Source organism: Arachis stenosperma, chromosome 2 (assembly GCF_014773155.1).
Source record: "Arachis stenosperma cultivar V10309 chromosome 2, arast.V10309.gnm1.PFL2, whole genome shotgun sequence".
NCBI lineage: Eukaryota > Viridiplantae > Streptophyta > Magnoliopsida > Fabales > Fabaceae > Arachis > Arachis stenosperma.
This window is the reverse complement of record NC_080378.1, coordinates 117,788,275-117,809,504: the sequence shown is the minus strand read 5'-3', so window position 1 is coordinate 117,809,504 and position 21,230 is coordinate 117,788,275. Positions and strand designations below refer to the sequence as shown.

Genomic DNA, 21,230 nt, shown 5'->3' with positions numbered 1-21,230 from the left:
GATCTCTCACCATTAATTTTATAAGTGGGACTAAGAATAAATATGAAAGAGAGAGAATAATAAAAAGTTAAAAATTATATTTTACACTCTCAATTTTTTTTAACAATGAGAGGATCCATTCCCTATAAACTATGTCCAAGAAGTAGTATCTATCTTCATATGATGTTTTTGGGATGACAGTGTTTCTAATGAAGCCATCTTAAAATCTTATAAAAAAAATTCAATCAACTAATAACAAAACAAACCAACATCATTACAGCAACAACAATAAACAATCAACAAAATTTATAATCAGTGAAACTAATTCATAAACCGATTCAGCAATTAACAAAACCATTGTATATTTAACAATCAAACCACATTCATAATTAGCAAAATTTCTGCATATTCATATTCATAAACTAATTCAATATTTCAATTTAACCATGGCCAAATTTATTTCTAATCAATTCATAAACTAATTAACAATAAAATTCACAACAATAACATCAATGAAGCAAACCTAAAACAAAAACTAAATCATCACTTGTTGCAAGGACAGAAGGTAGACGACGAGCAGCTGCTCAGGAAACAAACAACCACGAAAGAGAGACGAGAGAGAGATGAAGGCGTGGCACGACGAAACGCGAGCACTCACCAGAAAGCATAACTGCAAGAAGAAAGGCAAGATACAAGCAGTGGAGCACATTAGACATTGGTGCTGTAATGGCAGACGACGACATGCTACATGGCTACAGGAAACACAGCTCGAGCATTCAACAGCAGAAGCGCAGCGATATGCAAGCGACTGAGCACACAGCAAAGACGGAAGAGAAAGACGAGACACGACTCGTGAGCACACAATGCTGAGGATCCGACGAGAAACGCAGCGAAGACGGCAAGTATGCAGTGGCGATAAACCAAAGTGAGCGGCCAGCGCCGTCCATATTTCTCAAACTCGCCGGTTTACCGAATTTTTACAAAACGTAACCGAGTCAAAAGGGTTCTCACGAGTTTGTTCCTTATCCACTCCAATGTCCAGACCGGACCGACCTAGAATAGGGTCCGTTCGAAATTTTTTCAACTACGATTCAAATTGCAAGTTTGCAACATTATCATATATTAATTACCCAACATGGTTTTTTATTTAATCCCCAATCTTTTATTTTTTGGACATGAAAAATATGGAATCCTAGTCTCTTCTTTTTTTTTTCTATATAGACACGGGTGTGGCTAATCACAAATTATTGGGCTCAAAACATATCCATCACCTGTTTGGATTTAATTGGACCATTACATTTGGGCCCATTCAATTTCGTGATACACAACTCTATAACACATCAAAACACACGCTCTTCTCCACTATTTCAAATAAAAAGCGCCGTGTGGCCGAGGCATTGCACCAATGGCCAATATGTTGGCCTCACAGAAGCCACATCTCAGGTTCAAATCCCAGCTACAGCTGGGTAGTGATGGAACCTTTAGTGTGTGTGTGTTATGTAACCTAGAATTGGGAATTGTCCAATCCATTGACCAAAGAAAAAAAAAATAAAAATAAAAATAAAAAGCACCGTTAAAACCCGTCAATACACTTTTTTTCCACAATACTGAAACAGAAAATAATAACGATAAAAAAAATAAATCAATCAAACTAAATATACCCTAATTTTCTTCAACCCCAATCTTGGATAAGCTGGTCTGAAAACATTATCATCGATAGACCATACCTGGAGTCACAATCTATATATTATGTAAACAAATAAAAGCAAAATAAGAAATTCGTAAAGTACAATCATCGATATTCAGATAGCAATACATCTGTACAAACTAGAGTTACAAGATTAACTACCACACTAGCAGTTATCCGAAACCACATGCACTAACAAAAATATAAGAGAGTTCACCTGCATTATGAGATGGGATAAAAATGGTCAAAAATGAAAATTTAGGTCTATCATCCTTGGATGCAATAGCCCAAAATTGACACCTTTCATCCCAAAGTTCAAAATTATAATACTAAATCAATAAAGGGCTCAAGCGTCCAAATTTAGCATCCTATCCAAACTCCATTTCCTAGTGATGCAACTTGTTACTGGCCTGCAAAATTGTGTTCCAATAAGCAACGCTACATCTACTTCACTTGCTACTCCTGAGCCCTGAGAATGATAATTACTCCTTTGCCTACCACTGTTTTATGCGTGTTCCTTAATCCAAGACAAAAAAAAAAGAAAGAAAAGAAAAGTGAGTTTGTCACTATTACTACCAAAATTGCCACCAAACCAACAAGCAGAAGTTAATAAAGATAAAAAAAAATGTTGTCACTATTACTACCAAAAAACCGAAGCATTGTCATTCAAATTTGCCGCTTGAGTGCTTAACAAAACTGTTAAGGATATAGAGATTTCATAAGGTTCAGAGCAAACACGCAAAAGAATATTCAAATAAAAGGGTTCAATACGAGAGTATGACGATGACATTTTCGTAAGGGGGATGATGAGGCTACTTCTATTAAATATGCCATGACCCAATAACCAAATACTCCCTTTCATTGTCTGGAAACATTGATCTTCTAAATGTACCGCTCCAAATCGACAGTATTTTGTAATATTTTGTACATTAATCTTCTCATGTACCACTCAAACAGACAATTTAATTGTGAAAGAGAGAGATAAGCAGTTAATACTACTTGTAAAACACACATGGCATTAGAATATCGTACTATTTCAGCAGTATGCATTAATTTAACTAATCCAAGTGACATCCACAAACCTAATTAATTAGAACCTCTCAACAAAACAAAACAACACACACACATCAACTCCTGACATCTGGCAAGATATTGTTGACAAGTGTTTTATCAAATAAGATGATCCCATCAAACATTCAACTAGAAGTTTAGCATATGGCAAAGGGAAAAGCAATCTACCTCTTCATTCTCTACTGCTATCTAAATCAGCAGCCCCTGCTGGTTTGACATCAATGGAAAAAGCATACTCCTGATCACAGCCCAGGTATGAATCGCACATGAAGTAAAGGGTATAGGATTTCTTTCCAGCATCAGCAGGAGCAGCAAACTCCAGTTTGGCTTTTAGCTTCCGCTGAAGCGAAACCCGTTTAATGGCAAGCAACAAGTTGTTTTTGGTGTCACCAACAACAAGCCACCATCCCTCCTCCTTGGATTTTGGATACCTGGGAGCATCAACAGGTCCTACTTCTGCCTGATCCCGTTCGAGAGCGACTTGTATTGTGACATCTTCCCCAGCCCGCACGTCGTCACTGTCTATCACCTCATATGACAAATCAATATTGGGGAAACGATTACAAAATCTGGCAATATCAAACAACTGGGAATCTGACATGCCCAACAACTCCCGCCTTTCATCATCGTCCATCTCTAATAAATCAAACACAGTTTCTATACTCTTCCCTGGGTTCTCCTGGCATTTCTTAGCCAGATCCTTAGTAAAGTGAGGAAGTTGTAATAGCATGGAGTCACGTTCCCACATTCCTTGAGTAACCATTTGACTAACTTCCATGGCCAGAAGAGCCAAACTTAGCCAACCATTACTTGATATTACATCTACCATTGACTGAAGCAATCTATTTGCACAAAGAAGAACCTCCCTCTGGTCCAGTGCAAGATTTCCCCCGACAAATTGCCTTGAGAAGTGGGCCTGCAGCAAAGCATTAGCTTTAACATGTGGGTCTGTGACTCTCGGGTTTTCAAAGGAAAACCTTTGGTGATTAATTAATCTGCGAACCACCTCTTCCTCCCCGGGTCGTATTGGAAGCTGAGCATACTCAGAAGCTGAAGACAGAACCTCCAAAAGACCCTTCATTTTTGTCTTTGAAGTCAATGATGACGAGAACCGCTCAATTGTTGTGTAACTGATGTAATAATATGAAGCAATCATACCAAGATTGAGTGGAGAAAGATCCATGTCATCCTCGATGAGAACACACTTGCTCGCTTCCAAATCACTTAATGTATTTTCCACAAGCTCTGAAAGGTGATCAGAAAGATGTCTGTGACTAACTCCTTGTAGATTGTAATAGTTGGGATTTTGTGTGAGACGCCTGTACATGAATGTCCATGTGAGATAATCTACAGCATCTTGCTTATTCTCAATAACCCCAGCAACAATTTCAGCATTCAGGTTATCATGCAAGAAGTGATGAAGGTGGCTCTCAACAGGGAAAGCTTCATATAAAAATTTCTTGTAGTATTCTTTCCGGGGTGCATGACACAAGATGACACATTTCCCAGAATTATCTACCAAAGGCCGGCTGGCATGACCCATCATCTGCAGAAGATCAGTAACAGGGTAATCTGACTGTGCATTTTCACGCCCATCGTAATACTGTGTACCCATCACAACTACCAAGTGAGCCGACAATGTCACTCCCCAACACATAGAACTACTCAAAACACACACCTGAATCCAGCCAGCTTCAAACAGTTGGGTCACAATATCATAATCCAGATTGTTTAAGCCCTCATGCAAGTATCCCACTCCGCCTTGTAAAGTTTCTTTCAACATTGCATCACTAATCTTGTCAAGAAAAGGTTCAAGCTCTTCTTTGGACCGCAATAAGAATGGCTTCTCTGCACCGTCTGCACTCGAGTATGTAATCAGATCCACAGCTGTCAGCTGCACATGCTTCCTTGTAGGCACAAATACAAGAGCAGGTTTTGCATTCTTGGCGTGCTGAACAATTGCAGTATAAGTTGGTTTTGTCATTGCTTGCATCCTTGCCTCAAAATTAGCAATGTCTACACCTTGAATGTGTATTTCCAAAGGTACAGGACGAACGCCGGGGGGAAAATTGAAGAGACCATGGGAAGTAGCTCCAATCCATTCTCCTAGATCCTTGGCATTTGCAAGAGAGGTAGACAAGGCCACAATACGAATCTTGTTTTCAACCTGACTAGCAATATATCTCATCCTCGAAACAATGACTTCTAAAACAGGACCACCTTGACCTCCAATTAAGTGGAGTTCATCAATGATGAAAAGGCTAACCTGCTGCACATGTTTCCTTTGTTTCCAGCGGCGGGATAAAGCATCCCACTTCTCTGGGGTGCTAATGATAATCTGACCTTTCTCAAGTAGCTTCAAGTCAGCTGCTGTTTCTCCAGTCAATTGAACCACCTTCAATTTAAGACCACCTCCAAATTTCCTCTCCCAATCACGATACCGTTCCTTGGCCAGTGCTTCAATAGGTGCAATATAAACAACACGCATGACACTATCAGGCCCTTTTTGATGATTCCTCAAAATAGCGAATTCTGCACAGATGGTCTTGCCACTTCCTGTCGGTGCAGCAACTAATACATTGTCATCAGAATTATACAGAACTGTAAATACTTGGGTCTGGACAGGATTGAAATGCTTGAAATCCTGATAAAGTGCTTCATACGATGGATTTCTCAATGCAGTCACAGGCAGTGGTTGCAGGTCCAAGAGTTCAGTTGGGGGAGGGTACTTTTCAGGTAAGATAAGGTGCCTGAAGGAAACAGGTAGAACAGTTTGTGATCCAAGCCATCTATCTGAAACAACATGGATGAAGTATTGAGGAGGAAGAGGTTCGTAGATTGGAACTGTGAAATTCAGCGTATGATCCTCATCAATAAACTGCTTTTTCAGCATAAAATTCTCATGATGAAGGATATATTCCCCATCATTGTCCTCAACAATCACCCAAAAAGGCTCAACATAACCATGAATTCTGTCATCCCATGCAAAATCCGGAGTTATCGTGAGTTCAACCCTCAGAACTGTCCGAGTAATAGGCTGCACATGAGCTGCAAGGTTCAGTTTTGGAAACTGATGGATATATTTATGAAGCATCCTTCCCATCTTTGGAGCACGAATGAGTTCACCTATCTCTTGTGATGATAGGTCATAATACCTCTCCCAAGCCAAATCTTTCTTCTCCAACTTCGTTAATACATCACTAGGGATACCATTGAACTGACGAAGGGGTGTTTGGACACTCCACATCCTCTTGGTCACCATCTTGCACAAGTTCAGAGCCTTTTCAGCCAACTGTGCCCATCCACGTTTCAATACAATCTCAAAAAGAGCCCGCAAAAGGCGTCCAGCACTCTGAAAGAACAAATAATAAAAATCAGTAAAATACTTGCAAATTACAGAAGTCAGCAAGACAGGGAAATTTGGCGTTTTTTGCTGTGTTTTTCTGTTTTCATTTATAAGAATTTTAGAAAACAATTTTCAAAATTAAATTTTGGAAAACATGGAATTTGCATTCTTTTTAAGTGTTCTCTAAGAAAATTGACAAGAACTGAGATATGAAAACATGGTGGCATGCCCCATAATTAAGCTGAACTTCTTTCTTTTTCTTTTCAACCTTTCTTTTAAATAGTCCCCGACCCAAAACCCCTTTATCACTTCATCCTCACAACTGCAAATGTTGCCCACTTTGCCTCACTGCTTCCAACCCTTGCTGGCACTGCCTCCTGCTCCGTCGCCAGCACCACACATGCCCCAAGCGACCACTGTCAAGCATTGTTGCAACAGTTCCCTTCTTCCTTTTATTCTTCATATGCATTAACAGTAATTTCATGAAATTGTAATTTTGAGCCTTTTGGTATTTTTGTCATTTCCTCCCTTTCAACTACTTGTAGTTGCATTCATAATGAGGTTAATTTTCTGTTAGGGAATTAATAATGGATATGAAAAGAAAAATCAGTTTGTATCTGGGTTTGCATTCAAAAAAAAAAAAGAAAAAAGAAAAAAGAGATCAACTTAACTGTACTCAGTTATAAAATACAGGCATGTACATACAGGGAAAATTAAACGTATTCTAATATCACAATTTATTTTGAAGTTCATATAAAATATTTTTTAGTTCATAATTTTTTAAAACAATGACACGTAATATGATGCATAATAAAATTAAGTTACTTTTTTAGTTACTTTAAGATATTTCACGTTTAAATTATTTTTAAATTGACATTTACTTTTATTTTAAAAGTTTTAACAGATTGAAAATTGGCAAATCAAACAGATTTTCAACGTTCCCAAGTTTTTAAAGACAACAAAATATAGTCAAACCAAACATGTTTCCTAGAACTTGAGAATATGAAAATAAATCTGTTTCAGAAAATGAAAAAAGAAAATGTTCTTATTTCTTTAACAAAACTGACCATTAATATCTCAATAGTATAGAACACATTCTCACCTGAGTTATGAAAACCATATCAGATGTTAGTGAAAGCCCTTCAAGCTTTAACTGTGAAATGTATGCTTGAAGCAAAACATTGATTTTCGCACTTGGCTCTTCCAAACTCTCCTTGATGGGAATGGGAACACGGTCCAAAAGCTTTGCTAGCTCCATCTTCTCATCCTGCCGTACCGTCACATACTTGAATTCTTCACTCAGTGAGAACAATCGGCATAGCTCTATGTCTCCCATCGTAGGCTTCAAATGCTCGTTATATGTGGAGATGGTTCCATGTGTTATGTAGTAGTAACTCGCAATGCGACCCAAATCAGTGACCTGAAAATACCCAGTCTTCCTGTCATACTTCACCAAATTATTCCTATCCAAGATGGTTGCAGCTGTATGAATCTGCAAGATTTCAATCAGAGATTAAGATTAGCCAATAAACCAGTAAAATATTGGAATGGGCAATACAAGGATACACATCCAAAACATCTGCATTAATATCACCCAAATTCATCCACCATATTATCGAAAGAGAAAATCCCAATTCCAGGTAAAGGAAACAGGAAATTTTAGTAGTGAAAACAACAAATTTTTCCTCTAAGTGAAAAATAGAATGGAAACCATGTGCCGTCTTTGTAACTAATTCTGGACGCATGAAATAAAGTAGAAAGCATCTTCTGAAAGTAAACAAACCTTAAGTTTCTCAGCCAATAATGAACTAGTAACCACTTTAAACAATTCTACACAAACCATTAATTGACAAGCATAAATATGACTAGAGACACAGTCCATACATTTCACACACAAAAAAAACAGATATACAATTAATCGGAAGAAAAAGAAAACCCATAATAAATAAACTAGTGTTGGGTTAAAAGATAAAAAATAGCTAAATAAAACAAACCAAATAAAGTCAAAGAAATCAGTTTGGTTCAGGTAAATGATGCATAACGACACAATGAAAGCATATATTGCAGCGCGAACTTCAAGTTTTTCTTGGCCGATGAAGATCTAGTACCCTTTAAATAATTCTAACATGACTACAACGCCCATCCATATATATGTCGCATGCACGCGCTCACACAAACAAATGAAAAACCGGGGGGTTTTTTTTTGTTGTTTTTTTTTGGGGGGGGGGGGGGGGGGGTCCTTAATAAATAAACATAAAAAGGAAGTGTCAAGTCAAAACTTATAAAAACAAACCAAATAATGACATCCATCTTTTTGGTTCATGTAATAATGCATTATGATACAATTAAAATTTATATTGCAGTGATACTTACCAAATCAGCTCTTCTTTCCTCCAATAATACATCTCTTGTCAGCGCATCAGGTTCTAAACCATAAAGTGAAGGATTCCGCACCATGCGGACATACAAGTAAGTATATCCAAGCCAATGACAGGCTTCTCTAGCATTTTGGACAGTACCAAGTACAATTTCTGCATTCAGCTGATCAGCCAACTTGGACACAAACTGGCTCTCAATAGGAAGTTGCTGATTCATAAGTGAGAGGTAATACTGCAACTCACTGTGGCCAGTAACAATTATTCCTTCACCATACGAGTCATACTGGGGCCTTCCAGCACGACCCAGCATCTGCATCACATCAAGAGGGCTCAGTTCAGTCCATGCTCCCTTCTCCGGACTGTAAATCTGTGTTCCCTTAATTATCACCGTGTGAGCTGGAAGATTCACACCCCAGGCAAGGGTTGCGGTGGATACCAAAACTTGCACATGCCCATCAGCAAAGAGATCCTCAACAAGCTGACGATCTGTCCTGTTCATACCGGCATGATGAATTGCAAAACCGTATGGCAGAAGATCCTTAAGATCATTGCTCTTCACAAGGTCCGTATGAGTATGAAGAATCTCCCGACTTGCACTATCTTCTTTAAGGAATCTAGCAAGAGTATCTTTTGCAAGAGCAGTATCTCTGATGGCTTTAGCTGTTTTAGCAGTTTCTTTCCTTGAATGTACAAATATAAGAACTTGATGTTTTCCTGCCACAGCCATAACTTTCTCATAGCAAATATCATTCATCAACTGGAACCTCTGAAGTGGCTTCTTTACTGTGATTCCAACATACTGTTGAGAAAGGGGAACAGGCCTATAACTATTATCAAAATAGAACAACCCCTTATCCAGTTTAACTCGTAAGAATAGTGCCACATCTTCATAATTAGGAAGGGTAGCAGACAAACCCACCAACCGAATATGCTCTTCTGTGGCTTCAATCTGCCTCACTGTTCTAGCAACAATGCTTTCAAGAACAGGACCTCTATTATCATGAAGAAGATGGATCTCATCAATGATAACTAGTTTCACAAGCTGTGTGTAAGTGCGATCTCCTGACTTCCGAGTGATAATATCCCACTTCTCAGGTGTTGTTACAATAATTTGAGTCTCCTCTATCTGTTGTCGGGTTAGCGATTGATCTCCACTGAGCTCCCTAACTTTAACATCATAACTCTGCAGCCGATTGGATAAATTCCCAACAACCTCAGCTACAAGGGCTTTCATAGGTGCAACATAAACAATTTTGTATGCACTATGATCAATTGAACCATCATTTGGATTTCTATGCAGGGCAATCTGCCGGAGAATTGTGAGGACCGCCACATTAGTTTTACCAGCCCCAGTTGGAGCACAAAGAAGAAGATTGTCAGGCTTGAAAAGAGCAGTCTCGTAAACCTGGCTCTGAACCCTATTCAACTGTGTCATTCCTTTAAAGGCTGGTTGTGCCCAGTCAGGCATAGAAGATATCTTAACAAGCTTCTCATTCTCCTTAAGTGGTTTAGCCTTCAAAGCTGGCACATGAATTTCTTCATAACCCTTGCTGAGATGCCTATAAGACCCATCTGGAAGGTCACACTTCTTTTTTGCCATAAACAAACCACCTTGAGCAAAAGCAAGGTTATCTAGATCAATCATCTGACGCTGACCTTTCAACCATCCACTCTCTGCATCTCTATCAGCAAGCCCCCTCCTGCTCCTCTCCCTGTCCGTGTTCCCCTCACCACCAGTATCGTCCCTCAACCGACGTGCCTCTTCCCTTATACTCTTCTCCAAGTTCTTCTGCCTCTCCTTCGCAGAGGCCCTTGTTGCGTGCAACTGTTCCAAAATAGGCTGCAAATCTGTCCCCTTCATTTCCTCCTCAATCTTCTCTCTTTCCTCCTGGTCCTGTGCCCTTGCCAACTTGGTACACCACACTATCTTCAGTCTGTTCCTTAAAAGGAACTTAATGAGACTGAACTTATCAAACTCAAGATGGATCAACAGCTTGTTCTCAACTTCTCTGTCATCACCTTCAGCCAGAATCTTTAGAACCTCTTCAGCGAGTTTCTGGCACTGCTGTGGATCAATCTGCTGCTCAAATGCCTGTGAAATCTTCCTCTGCAGCCAATAGGCATCTATATCCTGTACATTGAGACTCATTCCCTCATTTGCATCCTCCATATCTTCATCGTCAATACCACCACCCATTTGCATACCACCTGATCCATTCGGTTCGGCAACATCATCCTCATCCTCTTCCTCCTCTTGCACCTGATCAAGATCACTCTCATCATCGTCATCCTCATTCTCCTCAAATTCCACTGCCACACCAACATCATCATCAAGGCCATCATCGCCATCCATAGCCGAGGTACCATTGGCAGCATCAGACCCCTCCTGAAAGTCTGTAATAAGCTTCCCAATAGAAACCAGCTGGTCAAATACTTGATTAGGAATAGGATTCAAAAGCTTCTCAATTTCCTTCTTCTTGTCCGGATTCTTAACAGCATCATTCTTGAGCACTGCAAGAATCTCATCAGCCGCACCGCTAACAATGCTGAGCGGCTGCCCGCCAAGCTGCTGTTGAATGACACTCAGCATGGCCTCATAGGCAGCCCTAGTCTCTTTGGTCTTGGGCTGATACACGCCTTCCTCCGTGGCAGTGAGGACACTCTCTTCCTGGAGGCGGCGGCGCTTGCCCTGTCGAGGCAGGGGCTCGGTCAAAGGGTCACGCTCCTTTTTCTTCTTCTGCTTAGCCTTCTCAAGTTTCTCATCCAGCTCGGCGGGCCTGCCACGGTAGGCCCGGTCACCAAAGCTCCTCGGGTCGATCTTCCCCCACAGTGACTCGGGTTCACCAGTGGGCTCGTGGGTTTCCCGGGGACGCGAGTCGGTGGTGAGGACCAAGCTCGAGTTGGCACGGTACTCATACTGCTTGAACCGTGCGTGTGCCTCCGCACCACCACCAAGGTGCGACATTTTTCTCTACTCTCTTTAAATCCAAGTTAAGAGAGAGAGAGAGAGAGAGAGAGAGAGAGAGAGAGAGAGAGAGAGACCCTAACCCTGCAAAATCAAAATTGAAGGCAAAAATGGATCAGAAAAGTCTTAGATACGACCAATTGAAACAAAACCAGGCAACATAAGAAAGACAATAAGATTGAAGTAATCGAAAGAACAAAAAAGTAATAACAAAAGTGTCCGACTATGGAAACGGTAAAACCCTAATGCTGAAAAGGTTGAAGAGAATAGAAAAATGTAATACCTATATTGGAAGAGTGAATATCACAGATCAGCAGAGAGATATGACCGGCAGCGAGAGAGTACAGAGGTAGCCACCGAGACCCGGTGAGTAGAAAGCAAAGCAGCAACAGAGAGAGGGACAGAAAACCAGAGGAGATTAGAGCAGATAGCTCAAAGGTAGTAGCCTTGTTGGAGAAGGATGGAGGAGAGAGAACACATAGAAGTAGCCGCAGTGAAGAGAGGGTCGAATTGGTAGAGGGCTGTATGTGTGCGTGACAGAGCGAGAGACGGGACTTTGGAAAATTAGGGCTTTGGCAATGGCAAGTAAGTGAATGGGGTGGTGCGGTCGTGTTTGCACGAAGATGGTGATGGAGTAAACAGTGAAAAGAGTCGGTTTATTTGGATGGTCGGTCGTGAGCAGTGTAGAAGCAGAACGGGTTAAAAAAATCTAGTGTGTTTGAGAAATAATAATAATAATAATAATAATAATTAATTGGGAGATGCTAGTGTGCTGAAAGAAAGATCCTTCAGCAGGTGTGGGTGTTGCATGTCTGAAGATGGTGAAAACACGTGTCCCGTTAGAAGAATTACTTCTTTTGCATGTGTTGAAGTGGAAGGCATGTGGTGCAGCAGAAGGTCCCACAGTCAGTGATAGTATGGGAATCGAAGTTGACTAATTAAATAGATTATATAACAGTATGGAAGTTAATTGGAGATTAACTCCTATAAAACGGAATTGGTTTTATGTTTTTTTATGATGAGGCCTCAGTTAGATGGAAGAAGTGATGGGCTTGGGTAAATATTATACCCAAAGGAACAAAAAAGAAAATGGCCCAACCCGTCAGTTTTCCCCCACTTCTCCGTCACCTGTGAAGTGCCCCCAACCGTTCTGCATGAAACTAATGAAATTTAATAAGAGGAATGCTAGGGGCAGCAACTTTTAGAATTTATAGCCATCAAATAGTCATCAATGAGACTTTTAATGGTGTGAGATTAATGTGAGATTTCATCCAATGGCTCACTCTTCTTTGATGGTTACATGCTGGCCAGAATTTGATAAAATTGCTGGCCTCCTAGACTTTTTCATTTAATAATTTATAACAAAATTGAAACCCTAGCCGTAGCTCTCGTGGAGGTTATAGTGCGCCGGCGTTCTGCATATGTAGCTTCGGTGGTGATCGAGGTGTCGAAAACGTCTAGGATCGCAACTCTGAATTGTAGCTCGTGCTCCGACGTACTTGTCTCCTCAGCCACGTTGAAGCCGTCGTGCGATTGCCGATCTTGTTCGCGTCTTCTGTCGGAGCTCTACGTCGTGCACGTCTCGTCCGGTGACGCCCGGTGGCTGTATTTTAAACGACTTCGCATTCCCTGGTTGCCCTGAAGCCAACCCTTTCTGTCGCCTCCCAACGTTGGGACCTAAGCGAGAGCCACACCCGGCGGAGAAACCGGTGTATTGTGTCGCCTGGTTGAGTTTCCCAACGCCCGCCAGAAGAGAATACACCCAGACTAGAAGAGTGCTCTGATTCAAAGTCTGCCACGTCTTGAGTTCTATTAAAACAAGTAAGTCTTTGAATCAGTAGTTGGTTGGATATTTTGAATACAATGAAATAAAGTATACCAAAGATATTGTGTCTCCTGTTTGAGGTGGTTGTTTAGCTGTGAAGTATGTTATTATAGTTATAATTTTACTGCACTCGACATGCATGATGAAGTGGTATTACCATGTGACCGGGTGGCTTCATAATTGCTAGCAGTTGGATAGTTAGTAAGTTAATTGTGTGAGAAATTAAAGTAAGTGAATGTTACTAGTTACGAAAGTTAACCTGCACAAATAGCATGCTTGCAGAGAAGTTAATACCCTTGCAAGATGACTCCACTGGCATTAGTATGTTCTAGAAGATGTACCACTGTTTTTGGGAAGTTCTGGATTTGGTAGTTGTCATGTTGTTGTTGTTAGTAGGTTAATTTCCAAATTTTTATCTTTTGTTTTGATTTTCTTTTTGTGAAGTTGCTAAGTTGAAACTTTGGTAGATTGTAGGGTTGATGAGATGTAATTTGCTAAGTTAAAACTTTTGTTAACTTCGGACTGCTACTTAACTTTCTTATAACCCTAGAGCCTTTTATCAGCTACATTCGGTCTATCAGTAAGTTCATATTACAAGAGACTCTAAACATTGTGCAACCAACCACACATTCACAATCGACCACTGTCCCGCCGATTTCCACCAACACAAACCATTATCAGCGTCGGATTCTTGACATAACCTCTTTGTGATTTTTCCAGGGTCTAACAACCGCAAGGAAACCACGATCTTTGGGTTTGGTCTATTATTTGATGAGAGTGTCAGTTCTTACAAGTGGATGTTAGAAAATCTGCTTGAGGTGATGTGCAAGAAGAAACCGTCTGTGGTTGTGTAAATGAAAGCAATTTGGGTCATGCCTTGGGCCTATGGTTGTTTTTTTGTTATGAACATTGATGATTGAAGTTGTTTGTGAACTTTTAATATTAAATTATGGATAATTTATGATGTGAAAGTGTGAAATTTATATATTCAAAGTTATATAAAGATTTTTTAATTATTTTATTTAATATTTAATTAAATCTGTTGAATTTCGGTTAAACTCCAGGCGAACCAATAAACCATTGAACAAGTAATTTCATCGATTTATTGATCGGTCCGGTTATCGCAACCTTAACATAAACTATAAATTCCAAAATGTAACTTACAAAACCTACTAACTCTAAATCATAACTCCTAAATCGTACACCGTCAAAGTTTAACCATGTTTGTCCAACTCTATACCATAAACCCTTTCTCATCAACCCTAAACTCCAACCGTATCTCTAGTTGGTTTACTAATTTATAGTTTTTGAAAAGTAAGTAATTTGAGTGCATGCGATAGTAGAATAATTCGATCTTAGTAATCAGGATAATATAGCTACACAAATAGCATTTTTGCGAAAAACATATTATCATGATGATTCTACTTACATCAGTTTCTACTGATAAAGTTCAACTGTCATCCGTTTACAAAAATATTTAACTTAACTTTATTACGTAAATAAATTTTATTAACTATAATTTAACTTAACACTAACAAAAATATTTAATTTTGATATAGTATTAATTATGTATATTAATTATTATTTAAATAATGAATATACGTCATTAATATAAATTTTTTCTTAAATAAAGATATACATATTTATAATAATTAATTGTTATAATTATTAATAAGTTAAACATGAATCAATTATTCAATATCTTCAATAGATAATTAAATTATTTAATCATGTCCATCGTTTAAAATAATAACATAAATTATTAATTAAGTATACACATAATTAGTGTTTATAATTATTAATAAATTACTTGAAACTTAATTATTTCACATAATAATTTCTTTTTTTTTTTTTGGTTGCAACTCACATAAGAATTTCAATCCCATTGTTTTTTCCTACTAAGGCCCATTAGTTTTGTTAGGGTAATGTAACCTCCATAAATTTTGCGGAGCCCATGATTATATCCATGGCGTTTTTATCACTTCCCATAACCCACCAAAAATCCAACTTCCAAGGCCCAGCGGACCAATAACACAACTCCACCAAAAACCAAATATTACATTAAAAAAAAATTTACTTTTGTAAACTTAATTAATTAGCCTTTCTTAATGATTATCTACACATCTATCAAGTTGCGACAATTTCTGAAAAGCAACATCCCCAGTGCTGCAGTTGCCAGCACCAAATGCAACGGTTCAGGCCATGCCATCATTCTTGAGGGACACGCGTTTTCCTTCATCTTTTGACACATAAGCTTCAGCATGTGTTGAGGAATCTTTCTTCAGCATCACAGAATTTTCCTAATTAATTTTGTTATACTAGCTCATAAATATTATAGTATCAATTTTTCGATTAAATAATAAAAATTATTGAATAATTGCTAAACAGGAAGAAAGATAATAATTTCATTTACCTATATATAAAGATATAAAGAGAATTGTAATGGTTGGAGTGAAATTTTTGTCCAAATAACATCACAATTTTTATTTTATTTTATATTATTTATTTTATTTATTTTTTTTATCTTTTATACAATTATAATACAAAATCGAACTTGGTTCACACAAAGTTTATAATCTATATAGATTTTTAACTATTGAGCTATAATTATTTTATGTTTTATTTAAAAAATAATTAATAAAAGGGTAAAGTATATTTTTTGTTCCTGATATTTGATAAAAATTTTAAAAATATCTCTAAGTTTTATTTTTGTTTCAATTTTGTTCTATAAATTTTCGATTTACATCAAATATATCCCTAACGATTAATTTTTTAAAAGTTTTAACTTTTAAGACAAATTCAACAACAATTTCATAAAAATAATTCTTAACTCAAACAAATTAAGCATAATTTTTATGTATTATTATTAGATTGTTCTTAAATATTTTAAAAATTTAACCGTTAATGATATATTTGATATAAATTAAAAACTTAAAACAAAATTAAAATAAAATAAAATTTAAAGATATTTTTAAAACTTTTATCAACTTTAAAAACAAAAAGTATACTTTATCCTGAAAATTGTAAGTCCTTAATATGATTCTTAAATTGTTTGGAATTTACGAAACTCGAGAATTACAGTTTACTTCTTTTTAACTAGACAGACCCATATCAAAAAAAGGTTTTTATTAAAATATTTATTTAAATGTATCGAATAAAAAACTTTTACTTATATTTTTTATCCGTTTAACTTCATCAAAATATTTTAAAGTTAAGATAATATATAATACCAATATTATTTATACTGATATAATTATTTACTTGTTCTGATAAAGTACAAAATAAATAATCAAGTAATTACTATTTACTATTTTTGGCAATTATCCTTCGTTTTCTTGCCTTAATTTCTTCTATGTTGTTACCGTGTGCCTCGAATTTTCATGTAGGATTCATGTTGTCTCCTTTTTTTTTTTTCCGTGTAAATTATTTTTTAGTCAACAATTGGATATTGCCACTTTGAATTTAATCATCCTTTCCTTTGTCGTTTTTTTTAAATGTGTTATGTTTCAATTTATTCATTGTTCTTCCTCGGTTAATGAATTTGCGCTATATACTTCTATTTTCTTTGATTTCTGTCTAGTGGTGCTTGAAATATGTAAAAAAAAAATATTGTGTTGGATTTCAGTTTCGAAGACTACAACAAATAAAAGTTTTCGTAACGGTCAAAAATCATTTTCATAAATCAAAAAATCGTTCCTAAAATTTTAGGTAACAAATTGACGATAGTTTTTGACCTGTAATATATGCGGTCATTGTCAATACTTAAGGCAACAGCAACAAAAAAAATCATTGCCATAATTACTAATATAAACAATGATTTTCGACAATCATCTTTAAAGAACGATTTAGAATCGTTATTATATAGAAAACGGTTTAGAACCGTTCTCTTTCATGACGTAAAAATTTAAAACCATAACTGGATAGGCAACGATTTTAAACTGTTATAGTTTTGTTGTTCACAAAAGCAACGGTTTTAAGTTATTGTCTTCGGTGTTATTTTTTGTAACGGTTTTAATACCATTATCATTTTGTAGTTGCCTTTAGCAACGATTTTAACACTATTACCTTTTGTAACTTTTGACAATGTTTTTTTATAATTGTATAATTCTTTATTTACAATAATTTTTTTATGTTGCATTGAAATTAGTTCCAACTATTTTTTTTTTTTCATTTAGTGTCAATAAATAACCTTAATCATTTGAATCAAATTACTAAAAAAAACTAATTGAACATTTACCATCAAATTTTATATATAAAGTATTATGTAAGATCCACAATCTCACATTACATCATCATTGCAAAATATTATAATACTATTCTAAGACATAAATACTTCTAATTATATCATTATTATTTTTCTAACTACCATAATACTAATCTAAGTCATAACAACCTCAAACTATAGCATTTAATTTTGCAAAAAATACAATAATAAAAGAGAGTTAAAATAGCTAAATAACAAGTAGATTTATCATCATCATGTCCATAAATTCATAACTTTTACTTTCTAACATTTGCTCTTTAAATTGAAAACTCTAAAATTTAATTAAAAAAGTACTTTATCTAACTTTTGAAAAGAATCACTCTAATAGGGAGCCATCCATGAAGAGCTTCACCAGCAGTAACTGTGAGCCAACTTGAAAAAATCTCCTCCTCTTACTTGTACTGATATTGTTTCAAGGGAAAGTATGATGCTACCTACTTCTAGTGACATAAGTCAGAGTCATCCCTTACTTCCTATGATGCAAAATTCTGGACCCAATTATGATATAGAATAATCATATGCATTCACATTTTTAACTTATATATATCTAGATTGGAGGAGTGGGTTATTTTCTAACTAAAAACATTGATATAAATAGATTCTATTAACAAAAGAGAACACTGTTATAAAATCATGCTATAAAAGAGAACATAGATAAATTCTAATTTAAAATCATGCTATCAATATTATATTTTTATATATAAATATAAAAATAACACACATACAGGGATATGACTACTACTTTCCCTTTAATCTTGATTTGAAAGTGAGAGCTCATGAAAGCTCGTAGAGGACCCTTAAAACTTAGAACTTACAAAATCAAAATTCTTAATCCCTTGCTTCCATTTGGGTTATGGTGGTCCTCTAAGATATCAAGTTGGGATTGGGACATTTATTTCAGATCCAGCGAATTACAAGGTTAGTTATTAATAAGAAGAGACTTAAGTTACCTAAACTGAGGTTGAGTCACAACGAGCTGAGGAGGCAGAGGATTGCGAGACAGGGCGCAATTCAAAAGCAGCAACAACGATAGGGGCAGACCACACATTGCGAGGAGCGGCTTTAGCAATGATGGCCAGAAGAAAACCAGCAACAACCACGCACGCTGAGAAGAAGAGAAGGGTAGACACGACCCATGTCATGTACGCGGCAAGAATAGCAGCAAAGATGACCCACGTATGCGCGGCGAAGATAGAGGCAGAGACGTAGCGATGGCACACCACGAACTGCTTCCTTCAACGGTGGGTTGGGGCTCGATGGTACAGTGAGGGTTGCGTAAAGTTCTGCGACGATGGCTAACGTACGATGATGAATGACGGGTTATGGTGGTGGGTTAGGGCTCGCTAGTAGAGGAAGGGAAGATGATGAATGGTGGGAGGAACGAGCGGAAAGTCTGTTGGGCTCTGATTATTTTTTTGGATTTTTCTTTTAAGTGTCAAAACAATATTATATGTTAAATTTTAGAGGAAATTGAATGAAACAAAAATTAATATTTGTTTTAAATTTATTTTGTTCATAAATAATATTTGTTAAATTATTTAAAGAATATTAAAAATTTAGTTTTTAATAAAAAAATTGATGTAATGATTGTAAAACCGTTTTTTAAAATAGTCAAAGAGAACGGTTTATTTTGTTACTATAACGTAGTGAAAAATTGAACTTCAACAAATGGAGTCGCTAAGAAATAAATTGACAAAGAAACGGATTCCTTTAAAATTATAAAAGGCCACAATCGACGGCTAAAAAAAATCGAGATCGAGTACAATTAGAGTCAAAGATAGGCACAACTTTTGTTTGCTTTCAAACCCAACCTCCATCTTGTCGGTTAGAACATCATCTGAATTGGTGCGAACTAACACAAAACAAAGATAAAAAAATGAATGGATTAATAATTAATGATAGAAACTAATCCAGAGGAAAAAAAATCCAAAAATATAATTTAGAAACAAAAACAATGAATTTAAAGAAAATATTTTTATTGAAAATCTAAAAATTATATTTAACTATCTAAAAATCACCAAATATGAGCACACACAGGAGATGATAACCTGAAACTAAAACCCAACACAGTATTTTTCTACATATTTCAAGCACCAACAAACAGCGATAAAGAAGAATAGAAATATATAGTGCAAACTCATTAACCGAGGAATAGGGCTGGAAGTGAGCCGAGTTGAGCCGAGCTAGACCAAGTTCAAGTTCGGCTCACAAAAATTGAGCTTGATTCACGGCTCGGCTCATTAATAATTGAGTCTATTTCTTAAGTTTAAGTTCGACTCACCGAAAGCTCACGAACTGGCTCAAATAATAGAAATATAAATACATAATTTATAATTTTATATTAATAAATTATTATAACATCCGAGTTTTTAAAATTAAATTTTACGCTTTGAATTTAAAAATAAAATTTAATTTAATTATGATTTATTTTATTATTTTAAATTATTTATCAGAAACTATATTGATGGTTACCGTCTAAATTAATTTTATAATTATTATTATTATTATTATTATTATTAATGTTTAAAAGAAAAAGAAGAAGTGGCCGAAGCCATTTAGAGAAAAAGAAAGGAAATGAAACATAGCTTTTATATATATATAACCAATGCCACCAAATCACCATTTATTATATTCATTACCTTAGTTCTATATATATATATAACCGTGAGCCTTTAAGGGAAACAAAGAAAAGAGATTGAAACGTGGCTTATATGCTGTTCGGTTGTCGGGTTCCGGACAGATCGGGTAAGCAAGTGTGGGAGTAAGGACGCCTTAGCTTTGGTCGCGCTGTTTGTGGGTTGTCGAGTAGTCGAGCACTTGTCTTGGAGAGATGATGAGGGGGGGTGCCATCTGCAAAGACACTCCGACGCTCAAGTCAGCAATGTGTAGGCGGGCAGAATAAAGAGGTGAAAGGATATGACGTACCTCGGGGAAAGAGCCAGCTTTCCCTTTATATACATGTCAGTCATGGGCCCCTCATGGAGTCAGGCCCGTATCCCAAAGGACGCTGTCCCACAGCCGCGTGTGAGCCGTACAGGACGCGTGTCCGGGTCGGTTGGAGGGCGTGCAACCGGGTCGGGTAGAGCTTGAGCCGGGTCGACCCGTGCGAATGCCGGGCCAGGCCGTAACATATGCGTACATCTACACATATAACAATGACAATTCACCATCCTCACTAATCAAAATATCTACCTATCTCCTTTCGTTAATTCATTATCGCCACGGACAGGGAGAAGAAAGAAAGGCCGAGAGAGACCGTGGGTGAGGGAGGAAACCATGACTCCCTTTGATCTTTCGGTTTTGATTTCTTGAGATCCGTAACTCCAATAAAAGTGTTCGTATCTTTCTTCTCTACATGTTGATGTTATTTTTATCCGGTAGAAGTCGACAGTGACATAACTCCCCTTCTTCTTGAGTTCGGCCAATTGGAGTTCTAGGAGGCACAGACGATTCTTGACGTTTTTCTCTTCAGCAGTTCGGTCAGAAAGTTTTTCCGAAACTTTTGTTGATTTTGATTTCATACGGAGGTAGGGGATTTTGTTTTGAAATTAACTGTTTTTAAACTATGAATGCCATGGAAGTCTAGTGGATATTTGTAAATAATTTATGATTGTTTGAAATGATTGAATGATGAGTTTGAGTTGTGTTTGTGACTGAATTTGATGAATATGTATTTAATTTCTCGATTGAAAAGAGGTTGAAAATTGTTCAGTTG

The 21,230-nt window shown here is 36.9% G+C and overlaps 1 protein-coding gene across 1 annotated transcript; it reads right to left on the bottom strand.

The window, feature by feature from the left end:
• Window positions 1–1,762: 1,762 nt before the first annotated feature.
• LOC130961102 (DExH-box ATP-dependent RNA helicase DExH12-like) lies at window positions 1,763–12,050 on the bottom strand. Its single transcript, XM_057886779.1, has 5 exons — window positions 11,710–12,050; window positions 8,457–11,510; window positions 7,186–7,575; window positions 2,906–6,089; window positions 1,763–2,183 (listed from the first exon to the last, which is right to left on the bottom strand). Exons 2-4 carry the CDS (start codon window positions 11,424–11,426, stop codon window positions 2,910–2,912), a joined length of 6,540 nt encoding a protein of 2,179 aa, XP_057742762.1. The 5' UTR covers window positions 11,427–11,510; window positions 11,710–12,050; the 3' UTR covers window positions 1,763–2,183; window positions 2,906–2,909.
• Between the last annotated feature and the right edge of the window lie 9,180 nt (window positions 12,051–21,230).